The 16104-nt window shown below is 37.1% G+C and overlaps 3 protein-coding genes across 4 annotated transcripts; 2 read left to right on the forward strand and 1 right to left on the reverse strand.

The window, feature by feature from the left end:
• Positions 1-322: 322 nt before the first annotated feature.
• LOC103837839 (zinc finger CCCH domain-containing protein 44) lies at positions 323-3404 on the forward strand. Its single transcript, XM_009114218.3, has 4 exons — positions 323-788; positions 883-962; positions 1028-1215; positions 1285-3404. Exons 1-4 carry the CDS (start codon positions 364-366, stop codon positions 3052-3054), a joined length of 2463 nt encoding a protein of 820 aa, XP_009112466.1. The 5' UTR covers positions 323-363; the 3' UTR covers positions 3055-3404.
• Positions 3405-3581: 177 nt separating this feature from the next.
• LOC103837840 (transmembrane and coiled-coil domain-containing protein 4) lies at positions 3582-10791 on the forward strand. Its single transcript, XM_009114219.2, has 16 exons — positions 3582-3873; positions 3954-4035; positions 4611-5081; positions 5176-5341; positions 5437-5589; positions 5714-5811; positions 5913-6004; positions 6099-6169; positions 6239-6374; positions 6473-6532; positions 6651-6733; positions 6805-6881; positions 6964-7034; positions 7120-7177; positions 7263-7444; positions 9821-10791. The coding sequence occupies exons 1-15, from the start codon at positions 3635-3637 to the stop codon at positions 7374-7376; spliced, it is 1971 nt and encodes a 656-aa protein (XP_009112467.1). The 5' UTR covers positions 3582-3634; the 3' UTR covers positions 7377-7444; positions 9821-10791.
• LOC103837841 (purple acid phosphatase 5) lies at positions 10634-16059 on the reverse strand. 2 transcript variants are annotated; one of them, XM_009114221.3, is made up of 7 exons: positions 12636-16059; positions 12309-12518; positions 12101-12212; positions 11793-12019; positions 11548-11686; positions 11122-11464; positions 10634-11031 (listed from the first exon to the last, which is right to left on the reverse strand). In XM_009114221.3, the coding sequence occupies exons 1-7, from the start codon at positions 12798-12800 to the stop codon at positions 10824-10826; spliced, it is 1404 nt and encodes a 467-aa protein (XP_009112469.1). In that variant the 5' UTR covers positions 12801-16059; the 3' UTR covers positions 10634-10823. The 2 variants fall into 2 exon arrangements, with proteins under 2 accessions (XP_009112469.1, XP_033134323.1); XM_033278432.1 differs by having other exon boundaries at positions 12309-16059.
• Positions 16060-16104: the final 45 nt, after the last annotated feature.

Here is a 16104-nt window from a genome sequence, read left to right on the forward strand (position 1 = left end):
CACATGAGAAGCTTTTTTACCAACTAAAATATTTTATTACAAATTTTAAAATAACTATATTCTTGTAGAAGAACAATTTTATCTATTTTACTAAACACCACAGTAATTGAAAATTCCATCACCATAATACTCATATCACATTTTGATAAATGAGTTTATATTTTTTCACTAATTTGTGTTTAATACTTTTATTAATATTTATAAAATATTAACTCTTTGGTCAACTATACAAACATTTTTGACAGCCGTAATTTTTTTTAAAAAAGCTTGTTCTTTTATTTCTCTCTCAAGGAAGTCAAAAAGAGGAGACAGCGTTGTCACATCTGACAGTTTCTCTCACTGCCTTTGTTCCCATTTGATCACATGGTCTCCTTTCCCTACACGCCACCACCTTCACCTCTTTCTCCAATTCCCAATTCTTCCTCTCGTCCTCCCCTAGGGTTACTACGCTTTACTCTCTCCCCTCCCGATCTCGTCTTAACGGAATCGATGCCGGAGATCGATCTCATGAGAGTCGTCGATCAATCCGCCGCCGATGTGAAATTGGCTGGCGATTACGAATCTTCTCCGCCTATCGAAGCTCTCGGTTGCTGTGGTGGCTCCGTGGATGTGGATGTGAAGCTGGAAGAAGAAGAGGACTCGAGCTGCGTGAAGAAGACTCGGCCTAGACGCGGACGTCCGCCGAGAACGGTGGGGAAAGCTTCTCCCGTGACGAGTAAGAGGAGAGAAGACGAAGATGTTTGTTTCGTGTGCTTCGATGGAGGTAGTCTTGTTCTCTGCGATCGTAGGTGAGTTTGAGTTCGAGCTTCTTCTTTAGTAGTAGATTCGTTGCTTTCCAAAAATTGAAATTGAAATTGGGGATTTTTTTTTAATATGTGGCAGAGGATGTCCAAAGGTGTATCACCCAGCTTGTGTTAAGCGTAGTGAAGCATTCTTCAGATCGAGATCTAAATGGAACTGTGGTAAGTTAGTTTGATACATTACCCAAAGAGCTGAAGTCTTTTGGAGCTGATTTTTTATTTTTCAGGTTGGCATATATGTACGGCTTGTCAGAAGGATTCTTTCTACATGTGCTATACTTGTCCTTATTCTGTTTGCAAGAGATGCGTTAGAAGCTCGGAGTATGTACTTGTACGGGAGAACAGAGGCTTCTGTGGGATCTGCATGAAGACTATCATGCTTATTGAGAATGCGCCTGAAGCTAACAAAGAAAAAGTACGAGTGAACTTGAGACTTTGTCTTGCTTTTGTTCTGCTGTGTGTTTAACATGTACATTTTGTCCAGGTTCAGGTCGACTTTGATGATCAAGGCAGCTGGGAGTATCTTTTTAAGATCTACTGGGTCTCTCTTAAAGAGAAGCTATCTTTGTCGTTAGATGATCTTACTAAAGCGAAAAATCCATGGAAACCGTCTAAGAGAAGGACCACTAGTCAGCTTCATGGAAATGATGATGGGGTTATGAAGTTAAGTCGTGCTAAGCTAAGGAAAATGGAAGCGGGTAAATTGGATTCGAAGAGTTGTCTGGGTGATAGACTTGCACCATTGACTGGCGCTGCTGCTGCTTGGGCTACAGATGAGCTCTTGGACTTTGTTAGGTATATGAAAAACGGTGATGTTTCCGTCTTGTCGAAGTACGATGTCCAAACTCTCGTGCTAGAGTATGTGAGACGGAATAGTATACAAAACGCTTCTCAGGATTCGGAAATAGTCTGTGACCCTAGGCTTATGAGATTGTTTGGGAAGGAGCGAGTGGGTCACTTGGAAATGTTGAAGATTCTTGATTCTCACTTCCTGGGTCAAGAAAGGTCTCCGGTTACAGTTACTGAAACTATGTCCTTCCAGGTCGATGATAGGTTGAATGCCTCTGAACAGCATCAAGAAGGAGAGTCACAGAGACCTACCAGTGCCGAAACACGTGCTGCTCTGTACAATAAGCCAATCGATGAGTTGGATTTGAATATGATATGGTTATATGGAGATCCAGATGGGAAGATTCATGGACCGTTTTCGTTAATGAACCTGCGGCAATGGAGTTCGAGTGGCCACTTCCCGCCTGAGCTGAGAATATGGAGGTTGGGTGAACAGCAGAACAGGTCCATACTTTTGACCGACGCATTAAATGGGCAGTTCCATAAAACAGGGTTGCTTCAGAATCATTCTATCCCGAAGCAGGAAGAGACAGCTACTATAGCTAACGTTGAAAACAGGAGTGTGGCTGTTGCTAAACTAGAGAGTAGAGTACTTGACTTTAGCCCCAACTCGGTGTCCACCGACCAGAGTGTTATTTCTAGCAGTAACAGTGTCGTCACAAGGGGCTCCGACGCGAGCAACAGAAGCGAAAACCTTTTTAGCCACACCCCGTTGGATTTCACTCATTCTAATGAAAGGGAGGCTGTGGGTAACAAATTGAAAATTGACAGTCCTTTGCCTGGACAAAGCCCTATAAGCTGTTCGCTGTCGCTGTCTACATTTCCAGGAAACTCAAACTGTACTCTGCCACCGCAACAGGAAAGATGGAATGTTGGTCATACAGAGGCAGATGGGAATACAGTAATGAAAGCTTGCAATCAAAACGATGCTGGCCCTAGCGGTTCGGGTGAGAAACAGGTTACGGCTACAGTTCAGTCATGTGGGCAAAACTGGAATGCTGCTACTCCAAGCAGCGCTTCAAATGTGTGGGATTCGAACCCAGGTTTGATGTCTTTCACAGACAATCAAGAAATCGACTTCCTAGATCTCTTTAGTCCGACCTTTAAATTCAACTTTGCGTCTGATACCACGGAGTGGCAACCCATTGTGACTGGACCTGACGAGTGTGACGAGTCAGTCTCAGATCTTTTGGCGGAAGTTGAAGCCATGGAGTCCCAAAAGCGTCTTCCTTCTCCTACTTCCACATACCGTGGTCCTGGAGAGTTAACCCGCCACTCCATTAATGATAGCTTCAGTCCTGTTGAAGGGCATAGCCCAGCGCTTGATGTAAGCAAAGGTGACTCCATGAGCTCAACAAACGATCTGCAAATGCATTTACGAACTAACAACCCCGTGGACTTTTAGCCGATCATGTATCATAACCAGGGCACAGGTTAGCATAGATCATCTGATGGATGGTGGACAGTACCCTCTTGTCTCTCTTTTTTTGCAGGATTATTACAGAACATTAATAAGTGAGGGAATCTTGCACATCAGAAAAAAAAAGAGTGGTGCATAAGAAGAAGATATGGTCGTCAAATGTTTCTTCCTGATAATTTTGGCTGTTTAGGTTTTCCACGTTGTCCTCCTGTCTTGTGTATTTTCTTACATTGTTTGTGTACTTAGTGTAAGTATTAAGATGGAAGATATTGTTGTCAGTGGATGTAATCAAACCATTGTAGGGATCATCACATATTCTATATAGTATATGATAAGTGTTAACGTTTCATTAATGCTTCACATATTTGTTTACTTGTTCCTGAGACGTGAGCATATTTGCTTGATCAAACGGCGTCGTTTTTGTTTCTTTTGTTTCTGACAAGTGGAAAGAACAACTGAACAAGAGGAACTCGCTCGCTCGCTCTCTTCGATTGATCTGTCACGTATTTAGAAACTTTTTTGGTTTTTTTTCTTTTCCGATTGAAAACTACATTAATCTGATGTGATGGTGGAAGCTACGTCGAATTTAACGCCGTCGCAGAGATACGCGGCAAGCGCATTGTTGGCGATCGCACTCAACCAAGCGCAGATCAGCCAGACAAAGCCACTCGGCATCTCCAACACCGATCACGGCGGTGATAACGGAGGGTCTGAGCATGGCGTAACCAGCGGCGGTGATTCAGTCCCCCAGGACGAGGATCTATGGGTCCACGAGGTTTCTGGCTTGCTCCGACCCGTTTTCAGGTGATTCCCTCCGAAAACGACACCGTTTTCAGCTATTTTTCCCTCTGTGTATATGATCACGACGAAACCGTCTCTTTCAGATGTCTTCAGATTGATTCCTCAGCTTGGCATGGCATCGAGGAGATTGCTGCTTCTTCTCCGGCTAAGCCTCACATCGGTGCGGTATGATCAATTTCCCCCCGTGTCTTTCGATCACACTAGACGTTAGGTTTTCGGTTTAAATTCCGGGTCAGCTTTTTTTTAGTTTTTGGTTTTTTTTTTCTGGTTTTACATGTTTGGATATTTATAAAATTCGGTTTTGGTTAATTTGGTTTTCGATTTGGGTAACAAAGTTACGAATCAGCTCTTGAAGAAATTTCGGGTCGATTCGGTTTGTTTTTTCCAGATAATTTGCGTAAAAAATATTAGATAATTAAGTTTTACGGATAAAAATATCAGATAATTCAAATAATTTGACATATTTCGGATCAAATGTACTTAGTATTCCGGTAGTTCGTGTTATGGTCGGTTTTTAAATCGTATTTGGTTATTTTAGAACTAAATATAATTAATACCTTAGATATATATTTTAGATATTTAGATGTCAGCGTTTCAAAAAAAATATATATATTTAGATGTCTATTCGGTTTCGGTTTTATGGTTCTAGAGATACAATGGTTCGGTTTCGGTTTTGTTTTTTTTTATGTCCGGGGTTAGTTGTTGAGGTCTTCTTCTTTATTGTGTGTTAAACTTTGTAGCTCATCAAATTACTCTCGGATGATGACGGTTCTGGTGATATGGTGGAGAAAGAGACCGCTTTAGCTAAAGCTGCTGAAGCTATGGTCCAAGGCATTCAGCAAGGTTCTGTATCTGTAGAAGCTAAGAAGGAGAAACATTTGGAATACGAAAACGAATGCCGTGAGAAGTATTCCCTTCCTGAGGCTCAGTCTGGTGCTGCAGATAAGGAAACATTGAGTCACGGGGAGGATGTAGCTAAAGATAGTGCCCACAATCCTGAGATTGTTGAAGATGGGAAACCTGTTGAGGAAGCAGCATTGCTTAGCCATGAGAGGAAGATAAGTGTTCTTTACGAGCTACTCTCTGCTTGCTTGGCAGATAAACATGAGGATAAGGAAGAATGTACACGGAGTAGGAAAGGCTATGATGCGCGTCACCATGTTGCTCTGCGCTTACTTGCAACTTGGCTTGATATTCAGTGGATCCAAATGGTTTGCTTGCATTAATCCCTTTCAAGTTTCATATTAGGCTATAGTTCCAATTTTCTTATGCTGATAACTATTTTCATATTGTGGTAATTTCTAGGAAGGAGTTGAGACAATGGCTGCATGCTCTGCCATGGCATTGCAGAAGTCAGGCGGTAAGGAAGAAGAGTCTCTGTCTCCAGAGAGTGAATGGGATAAATGGAAGCGTGGAGGCATTGTTGGAGCGGCTGCGTTAACAGGGGGTACTCTGATGGCTATCACTGGTGGTATGTGTCTTCTAACTGTTAATATCCATTCCCACGTTTTTGGAAACTGTTAAGAGTTAGGATTTAGAGTTTGGTTTACATATTTTATGAAACAGGATTAGCCGCTCCAGCAATAGCTGCAGGGTTTGGTGCATTGGCACCAACACTAGGCACGCTGGTTCCTGTAATTGGAGCCAGTGGGTTTGCTGCAGCTGCTAGTGCTGCGGGAACTGTTACTGGTTCTGTTGCTGTTGCAGCATCCTTTGGAGGTAAAGTAAAGACTATACCACAGTTTTTCTGGCTTACTCAAAGAAGACTGAAGACAATGGATAAAAGTGTTGATCATGTACCAGATTTATCTTAAGCGTTGCATCTGAATGTGTTCATGATCAGCTGCTGGAGCTGGGCTCGCTGGGGCTAAGATGGCGAGGAGAACTGGGGAAATTGAAGAGTTTGAGTTTAAAGCTATTGGAGAAAACCATAATCAAGGAGTGAGTTTCGATTTCATTTTGCTGATCATCTATTGTCTCTGTTTCACGTTTGCTTTGTACCATCCAAATGACGTATTTTATTCTTTAATTGATGTAATTAGCGATTAGCAGTGGAGATCTTAGTTGCTGGCTTTGTGTTTAAGGAAGAAGACTTTGTAAAGCCCTGGGAAGGTTTAACTAGCAACTTAGAAAGGTATTAACATGAGTTGTTGACTTCATGTGTACATTTTTGTGGCTCGTCCTACTAGCTCCTAAGAGTCGCACGATTGCTATAATTTGATTGTTAGGTACACAGTGATATGGGAATCCAAGAATATTATTGCAGTGAGCACTGCAATTCAGGATTGGCTTACTTCAAGTAATATTATATAAACTTTTTGTTATTCCCCTGAGAATAAATGGTAACAGCGACATGAAATTGTTGCAGGAGTTGCTATGGAGTTGATGAGACAAGGTGCAATGTATACAGTACTAAGCTCGCTTCTAGCAGCAATGGCATGGCCGGCAACAATCTTAGTAGCTGCTGATTTCATAGATAGTAAATGGAGTATCGCCATTGACAGGTAATAAAATATATATATAATGCATGGAAATGCAAAGTATGATACAACAACCATTACTGCAACTAATAACTATCATCATCGTATTTATCCTGTTTCAGGTCAGACAAAGCAGGAAGACTTCTTGCTGAAGCGCTTCGAAAAGGTTTACAAGGAAATAGGTATAAAGTTTCAGACAAACAATTATTTGGATAAAATAACATCAGAGTTATACAATTAAAAACGTCACTGGGTTGAATATTTTTTGTTTTTGCTTTGGAATATTTGTGAGGATATCAGACCAGTGACTCTCGTGGGTTTCTCGCTTGGTGCGCGTGTCGTCTTCAAGTGCCTCCAGGCTCTGACCGAGACAGAGAAAAACGGTATATCTCAGCGCTCGCACGCATATCTCTGTTTCTTTACTAGTCCTGTCATGACACATTTTTCACGACAGCTGAGATTGTGGAAAGAGTTGTTCTTCTTGGAGCCCCAATTTCAATCAATAACGAGAACTGGCGAGACGTAAGAAAGGTAATACTCTAGATCTTCGCATTCTAGCAAACAAATACGTTGTGTTTATGTCCTTACTGTGTCTTTTTATCGGTTACTTTAGATGGTGGCCGGAAGATTCATCAACGTTTACGCCACAAATGATTGGACCCTCGGGGTTGCTTTCCGTGCAAGGTACTTATCTTCCTACCTTTGTAAACTTTGTTCTTCAATTTCACCTGCAAATCCAATTTTTGTTTTCCTTTCTTAATTTTCGCAGTCTCCTGGCTCAAGGATTAGCTGGAATCCAGCCGGTCTGTATCCCAGGGATCGAGGATGTAAATCTCATTTTCTCTCCCTCTGTTTATATAATTTCAGTTCATGTTAATTTGAATGATATAAATAATACCCTTAACTTTGCAGGTGGATGTAACTGATATGGTGGAAGGTCACTCATCTTACTTATGGAAAACTCAGCAAATCCTTGAAAGACTCGAACTCGACAACTCTTACCCTGTTTTTCGAAACACTCTCTAACTAAAACCCAACATTGTTCATGATTCATTTATTTATTATTTATAGTTATTTTCACTACTTAATTATTAGGGTGAATTAGCCAAATGACCAAATTTGAGAAGGAAATTAAGGGTATGAATGGTGACCAGGGAACGGCGAGGAATAATGCATTCCCTAACGTTCCTGAAAAAAATCACCATTCACAAGGAATAATAATTCCCTCTCATTCCCTTTCATTCCTTTTTTTATAGAGAATTAAAGAACAAAAGTATTCCTTGTTAAAAGTGATAAGGAACGACCATTCCTTTTCATTCCTGCTATTTTATTCCCGAACATTCCTTTTTAATCCGTTCCTCTTGTTTCCCGAATGGTCACCAGTCAAACCCTAAGTGTATAGTATTGATTTTGACATAATAAAGCCCATAACAATTATGTCAACTTCTATCCGGTAATGCCTTTTTTTTTTTCAAGTTACCAGTAATCCTTGTTCTAAAAAGCGGCCGAGTTGCCGAGTAATCGTCCGCAAAATCGTGAAGCGGTGGGTCACCGTGGCGAGTTTCGCCAGTTCGGATGCATTCCACGCTAACCCGCGTTTTAACCGCCCAGAACGTGGTATAAGGTTACACGCCCGCGTAATGTTTTTTTTTTGAAACTACCCCGCGTAATTTTGTTTCCGGAAAGCTCAAAAATCTCTGAAAATGTTTCTTTTTGTAGATCTGAGAAAAATTACTTGATCATCATTTTTAAGATTTACGTTAACAAAGTTGACTAATCAAATTATACAGAAAGAACCATGGATGGCCAAACGTTTAATCGCAGAACCAAATAAAGAAGGAAGAAGATGAAGACATACATATCTTTTTATATTTATTAAAACAAAGTAAATAATAAAAAACTATAAAACACCACCCTTCACGGGTTGAACCACTTTTTAGTAGGTCCAAAAGGTTTAAACAAAACAATTGACCTAAGTTTTAATAATATTTGGAATCCACAAATGAAGATATGTACTAGTGAGTACTATAACCATAAAAAATAAATCCCCGATTACTCCCCGATTTATTTCCGATTTTTCAATAAATCGCTAGGCGCTGGTCATCCGCACGCGTTGCGCCTAGCGAGTTTCCGAACAAGGCCAGTAATAGAGAGAGAAACTGATGACATCACATTTGACACCCCACAATTAATTATCACATAGTAAATACTACTTTAATCCAAACCTCAACTCTAAAATAATAAACCCTAAACTTTAAACACCACCTTTTCATATAAATACTAAACCCTAAACCCTAATTACTGAACCCTAAACCCAAATATAAACTTTAAACCCAATTATCAAAATCTGAAAATAGTATATAATATTATATAATATTAAACTAAATCCAAACAAAACTCCTCAATGCTAAACTCAGACCTAACTTTTGAATACTAAACCCAAAAATGCTATCACTAAACCCAAATCTAAACTCCCACCTTCCAAATACTAAACCCTAAATCCTAGTCACTAAACCCTAAACCCAAGTATAGACTATAAACCCAAATAGAATGGAACAAAATACATAGTATAGTATAAATTGGTAAGTAAAAAAAAAACACTCTTTTTTAATCGTCAAATAGAACATACATAGTACGGTCACTAAACCCAAACATCAACCCCCACCTTCCAAATACTAAACCCTAAATCTTAATCATTAAACCTAAACCCAAGTATAAACTCTAAACCCAAATAGTATAGAACAAAATAAATAGTATAGCACATATAGTTGTAAACAAGAAATTGATAAATAATAAATTTATCAAACAATCGATGGTACAATAATACAACAACCGTAGCATACTATTTAGTTTGGTACTTGCGAATTGTACAAAAATATAAGAATCGTACTATACTATAATTTTCTTTCACTACATATAGTATAGTCGACGAGTTCATCTTCTTCACATCTTCCTCTTTTTACAGACATGGTGATATACACATTCACTAGTCCAGAGTAATTATTCTTCATCATACCATATCAATACAGCATACTATAACAATTTAAATAACAATGAAAAAAATCAAGATGAACAACATTGAAAAAAACTAAAAAAAAAGAAATTGTGATGTCACCTCGTTGTTGTCTACGGTGCCATCTTCTCCTCCAAACTCAATTCCACAAGCCCAAAATCCATATTATTTCTTAATCTAGTGGTTTGTGTTCGTATGTATAAAAAAACAGAGATTGGAGGAGAAGAGGAAGAAGAAGAGGAAGAGATGTGAAAGAATGATAACCACAATTTATTAAATTATTTATTTAATATTTCTTTTGATAAATAACTCTCAGCAGGTCACACAGGTTGAATTGAAGGGTAATATAGCATTATTACATAAAATACATGTACTGTAGATGAAAGTTAGGAGTTTTAGTTATGTAGTGAATTATAATTTGTTTGAAGGTTATACAGCCAAATTTCCCTAATTATTAACATCAAATCAAATGCAACCGCTATTAATTGCCAGATATTCTCTATTAACCACATGCACATTCAGGCCTTCTTCAAGAACCTTTCATTCACTGTTGGTGAGTGCTTTTGCGTGAGTAGACGGTAAAGTACATATTTTTCTTGCCTCTAAGTTTCCACACGGTGTGTGTGCGGTGTGGTCTACTCGTGAGTGGACCAAAATATTGTTAAGATTTTGGACCAAAAATAACTTTCCATCTAAAAATAAGATGCAATGATGTAGTTTTTTTTTGTTTTATATAAATAAGATTTTGTTAGTTTTATACGTCAACTAGATGTTTCACCCAAATATGCAGGCAAAATTATTTACTAATACATATATTACATAATTAGATAGCTTATTTCTAAAACTGATTGCGTATGATGATAAGAAAGGTAGCATCTACTTGTTGAGTACACATGAATTCGTTTTACTTGTGTGTGATGTGGTCCACACACAAGTAGATAAGTATGTCTGCCTATTCGGATAAAACACCTGGTTAACATATAAAACCAACAAAATATATTATTTATATAAAAAAAACAAAAAAGCTACATCATTGCATCTCATTTTTATATGGAAAGTCATTTTTCTTACTTTTGAGGTCAACGACTTATATATATCATCAGTTTGATTTTAGTTGAATCTCAAAACAAAATCTTAACAATATTTTGGTATATATCAATTGGAATATACTGAATCTCACTGTTTAAATTTGGTAATTGGTTATCAATTAGGTTGATTTGTTATTATTTTATTTTATATTGTGTGTCGTTAAGGTTTTGTCAAAAGGATATGCACAAAAAGTATTGTACGTGTTGGAATTATTATCATTTCTAGAATAAAATAATAACACAACTAGTAGATAAAACTAACAAAACATAACAAAGTTCAAAGAACACTGTCTAACGTTATTTTTTTCTAAAATGAGAAAAAAATCCTAAGAAAAAAAAAGGAAAATTAAAACTAGAAAAAACAAAAGCAAATCAGGCACTCGAGTCGCCGGAAAGTGTCTCCTCCTCCTCCGGCAAGAAGTGTCTATTCTTCACCCACAGAGAGTCGGCTATAACTGGCTCGTCATCTTGGTTCCTATGCCAAGTGTAAAGAGCGTGTGTCCTGTTCTTTATCTCTAGGAGAGCGTGTCCGAAACTAGCTTCCCTATAAGCCGAGTAACTCGGTTGCGGGTACGTGTATCTGCATGAAAAACAAACATCTTTGATCAAAGAGGACAAAAGAAAAAAGAAGCTTAAATTAAATGCTATAAATATGGTTTCTTTTTATTACTCGTTAGCGATTCCTTCTATGTTGCCTCCATCCCCAATGGTGATATAAATAGGAGCAGATGGATTTTTAACTGGAGAACTCAAACCATCAGTGATATTGTACTTGATATTGGAGACACGCTCTGATCGCTCGTACGCATGAACATGACCGGCAAAGACAATATCGACCTTGTTTTCGACGAACCATGGCTCGAACGTGACTCTCATGCTTTCACCTTCCATATAGTGATAACCATTGCTGTTGTACCATGGCGAGTGAACAAGAACAATCAACCAAGGAGTTTCTTCTCTGTTTACTTTCTTGAGCTCACTCTCGAGCCACGAGTTTTGTGGTGTATACTTGTCTGTGGTACCGTATCAAATTAGAACATTAGGTGGTAAATAGTAAAAATTGGAATATTGTAGTGTGAGAATCGTCGATTGTTACCAAAAGCTGAGTAAGAGGAGAGTACGATGATGTATGCTGAGGCTCGTTTTATTGAGTACCAAAGTGGAGAAGTGCTCTTCGAGGCTCTATAGGGAACGTGGTAACGGTTTTTGTACGGCTTGAAAGCCTGAGTCTCGCCCTGAAAAACATTAGACGGTTTTAACAATAAAATCTAAGATAGTAATTTCTATGGACAAAATAAATTAAAAAATATATATATATATATATATATATTCAGATCTTACTATTGATTGTGCAAAATCAATTTCGTGGTTCCCTGCAGCCCATATCCAAGGCTGATACGCAGCACTTGGTTCCACAAATCGGCCATAAGAATCCCATTTTCTTTGGTCGTGGTTCGGGTGGTCATCCGCGTACGACAAATCTCCAACAAAAAGAACAGCTTGGCCTTTAGGGTTCGACATGTAATGATACAATGTCTGGTTAGAGGCATAGGTTTGCCCTAGATCACCTATAAAAATAAATTAGCAATAGCTTAGAAATTATATCCAAAACCCTAAAATTCGTTAAAAAAAGTGAATCTGTGGATTACCAATGACGCCAAATGTATAGGGAACATCAGGACCGGCTTTTGGAGGAGTTGTGAAAGAGAAACGTCTACTGGAACGACCGGTTCCGAGCTCGTAGAAATACTTAGTATCATACTGCGCAAGGAATAAAGAAGACAAAGGTTCATTTATTGAAGAACCCTATTTAAATAGACAGATTGCTTTAGTGTGTGACACTGAAAAAAATTAAACCTCAAGCCCTTTAATAGTGGCGTGATGAAGAAAACCAGAGGTGTAATCGTAGTATGTGTAGGACGACGTTGATGCTTCAGCGCTCTCCTTTGTACTCTCATCACTATCCGCGATCCAGTATTTAACGAAGTTAGAACCATCATCGTTTATTGGCGTCACCCACGAGATTATCATACCTCGACCGTTGTGATCTCCCTGCGTTATATGAACCTGAGAAAGGAGAAAGAGTTTTCGTAAGTCTATAAGTAATAAAAGTAGAAGTTGATTCTTTTTTTTTAAAATTTTTTTTAGTAGAAGTTGATTCAATATAGATAAATTTGAAAGTACTTGTTCTGGAGCGTTTAAGCCGGCAGGAGGAGGGAAGGTTTCAAGTGGCATCTCTTCAGAAGGTTCAGCTACTCTGGTGTAGCTACTGGTGACTCCGGCATGGCTTAAGCCGGAGATGCTTAGCAACACGATAGCTGAGCAAACGAGTGCTAAACGATATCCCATGCTGAATATTTTTATTGCAAAATTGCTAGTGTTTTGTACTCTGTAAATGTTTGTTATGATGTGATCGATATATATTAGACTTAACTGAAGTATATTCTATGTAAATGCTTCTTAAAAGATTTTGTTCCTTATTCAAAAAAAAGAACAAGATTTTGTTCCAACAAAAAATTAGTTAAAAATATAAATTTATGATAAGAAATAAAATATTATGTATATCTCCAAATCTTGTGAAGATATAAAAATAGTTTTAATTAAATATGATATTATTTTATTTTGTTTAACAATCTAAATCATATAGAATAATTTTATTTTATTTAATGATTATTTATCTATAATATCTCTCTTATCCCCTAATTTAAAATATGTTATATTTAAATATATAGATTATAATAAATTAGGATATTTTTGTTTTGTTTAAAATACTTTCAATCAGTAAAAATGAAAATTTTAATTAACCAAATGAACTGATAATTTTAAATAAAATTTTAATCAGTTAAATATCAACAAAATATTTATTTGATTAGTATTACTATTGTTTTGTATTTGTAATGCACACTTAAAACTAATTTTGATAAATAAAATAAATATATATTAATATGTTATAAAAGTTAATGTAAAAATGTTTCTAATTATATTTAGTTTATTTTTATTTGTATACACTTTAATTTTGATATATATATGATTTCTTAGTTAGTAATATATTTCAAGAGTCTTGCCAAAATAAATATTTATACAGAATTTTACTTTAATAATGATATATGAGTTACAACATAACAAACAATATTAGTTACTAATCCGAAGTCCAGATCAAGTTCTCGGACGTAGTCGATCCCTCATTTCGTGACAATAATGTCAAGTATAATTTATCAAAACCAATATTGACCTAATATCGAGATTTGTCAGCTAAATCGATCAAGCTTTAACATATCAAACGAGGTCAAACCTAAAGCACCAAGGTTCGCTTTGAAAAGATGCATTTCGAGTGAAACCTCAATTCCCATAGAAAGATCCGTCACTGATGAGAACTCTCGTAATCGTAGTGCTAAATTTTTTGCCCCACTGACTCATTTGCAAAGTTTAGCGAGCGTTTCCACTGTCCTCTAGCAGAGAGAGTAAGTTGTTGTCTGACGAGCCACCATACCAACTGAATCAACATGTAGATCTGCTGCACCATCAGATCTAACCGCTTCGGCAAAAAGAAAAAGAGAAAACCTTTAAACGAAGTTTAACGCTTATGTCGATAAAAAGATCCGATTTACAAGGAAGAGGTGAAAAAGAGATCGATCGTAGAAACATGAGCTGTGACCGAAGATATCCCCCTCCAAACAGAACTGGTCCTGACCTAAAGCTGGCAAAGCTAGGGTTTAAGGCACCAAAAAACATCAGTAATTTCAGTTCAATTACATTGGGGTGTCAATTTCTTATTTGTTGCTTTAGGCAGTAATTTTTACTGGGCCGGGCCTGCCTCCAAGTGAAACGAAGAAGAAATGAAAAGAGATAAGCGCGTACAGACAACCGCCACTCAAAAGCCAGAGTCGTAACTCAACTTTTGTTTGCTTTAATTTCTTCTGTAAATTATGATATGCTTATATTTTTTTTTTAACGCTGATTTATTACGATCTTACAATTATGATATAGGAAATATTACATAGACGATTCGACAACCGACAATACTACCTGCCTTATGAAGACCTACGCCTAATTGCATCACCTGAGCCGTCCTATGAAGATCTACATCTGGCCAGATTTACTTGCACCATGTTGAAGATCCCTTGCAAGCTTTTCCTCTGTAGTCTGCATAATTGTTTAATAAACCGCTCTCTCCGGGACTTGAAACCTAGATTTCCTGTAATCTGAAATAAATTGCATAGTGTGGGATTCGAACCCCAGACCTGGGTGTAGAAGCCTTTAAACCTTAACTAATAGGCTACGGTGCTTCCACATGATATGCTTATATACATGCACTCACATGCATAAGCTACAATATACGTTTTTAAAATATTTTCTTTTAATTTTCAGGAGAGTTCGGGCTATGGACATTAATTTTCTCTTGGCCCACAATCAGGCTTTGCTAATACTTTTAAAGGCGTAAAACACTCTTCTTCTTACAATGGATCAAATTCAAGAGCACAACACTAATGCAAGTTAACTGGACAGCCATATCTATGGTCATTTTATAGAACTTTTTAGAAAAGAAAATTCGTTTTATATATCTTTAGAAAACACATGCACACATATTTACAAATAGTCATACCTAATAATTGTATCATGTCATTTACAAAAAAATAATAGCCGATCGTTAGAGATGAGATCGTATTTTTCTATTATATTTGTTTTAAATTAAACAAATCGGAAGAAACAGCCAAATAGCCAAATGATTTTGAACAAGTGTGTGGGTTCCGTTCCGTTCACATATATGGGAAGAATAGGACATCCGATAGTGGGATAATTTAATTTTTGTTGATGTTTCTGTTCCGTTTCATATTTATATAGGCGGTGCTTGCGAGTCTGTGACGACATAATATCTTTTTTTCTCGCCAACATAAAGTTAACACTCAAATCGTAACGACACAAGACCAACAAAATTATAATAAATGGTATAAAAAAGAAAAAAAGGTGAAAGATAAAACCTTTGCCTCGTTCGCTCACAACGATCCAAGTATACAAATGATATTTAGAGAAGACAAATGCAAAAGCAACTACAAGATATTGACGTTAAGTATCTTCATAGCCACATATAAATCTTCATGATACCATGTTTAATAAATGTTCTGACTTCTGAGTATGTGCAATAAACGTTAATACTGCCACCGAATTTTCAAATTTCTTTTTTTTTTGATAAAATGTTAATATTATACCAAAAAGGAACATGAGGTTATTACATGAGCTTTAGAAGCAGACAGTTACAAATGGCTCAAAAAAAAAATAAAAAACCAGGTTGGAACTATGAATTTGTTGGTAACCGAGCTTGCAGATGCTAGGAGAACCTAAACCATTGAGCAAGAAGACGTCGACACCGTCGATGGGGTAGACGCGCCAATAAAGTATCCCGTTGTATTGCATTATACTATCAAAGATTTGCTTGCAGTTTCAAATTTCTTTGATAATTGATTGAATTTCTGCCCTTTGTATTGCATTATACTATCAAAGATTTCATATATGTATTTAAAATGAAAAAAATCTATAAATTTTCCTGCTTAATTAAAATGACATAATGCATAAAGCTGGGGGATAATATTAACTAAATAATCAAATAAGAGACTCTCCAAAATATGAATTTGGTTACCAATCCAAAAATGTTTTC

The sequence above is a fragment of the Brassica rapa genome, chromosome A09, assembly GCF_000309985.2.
Source record: "Brassica rapa cultivar Chiifu-401-42 chromosome A09, CAAS_Brap_v3.01, whole genome shotgun sequence".
In the NCBI taxonomy this organism is placed as follows: domain Eukaryota; kingdom Viridiplantae; phylum Streptophyta; class Magnoliopsida; order Brassicales; family Brassicaceae; genus Brassica; species Brassica rapa.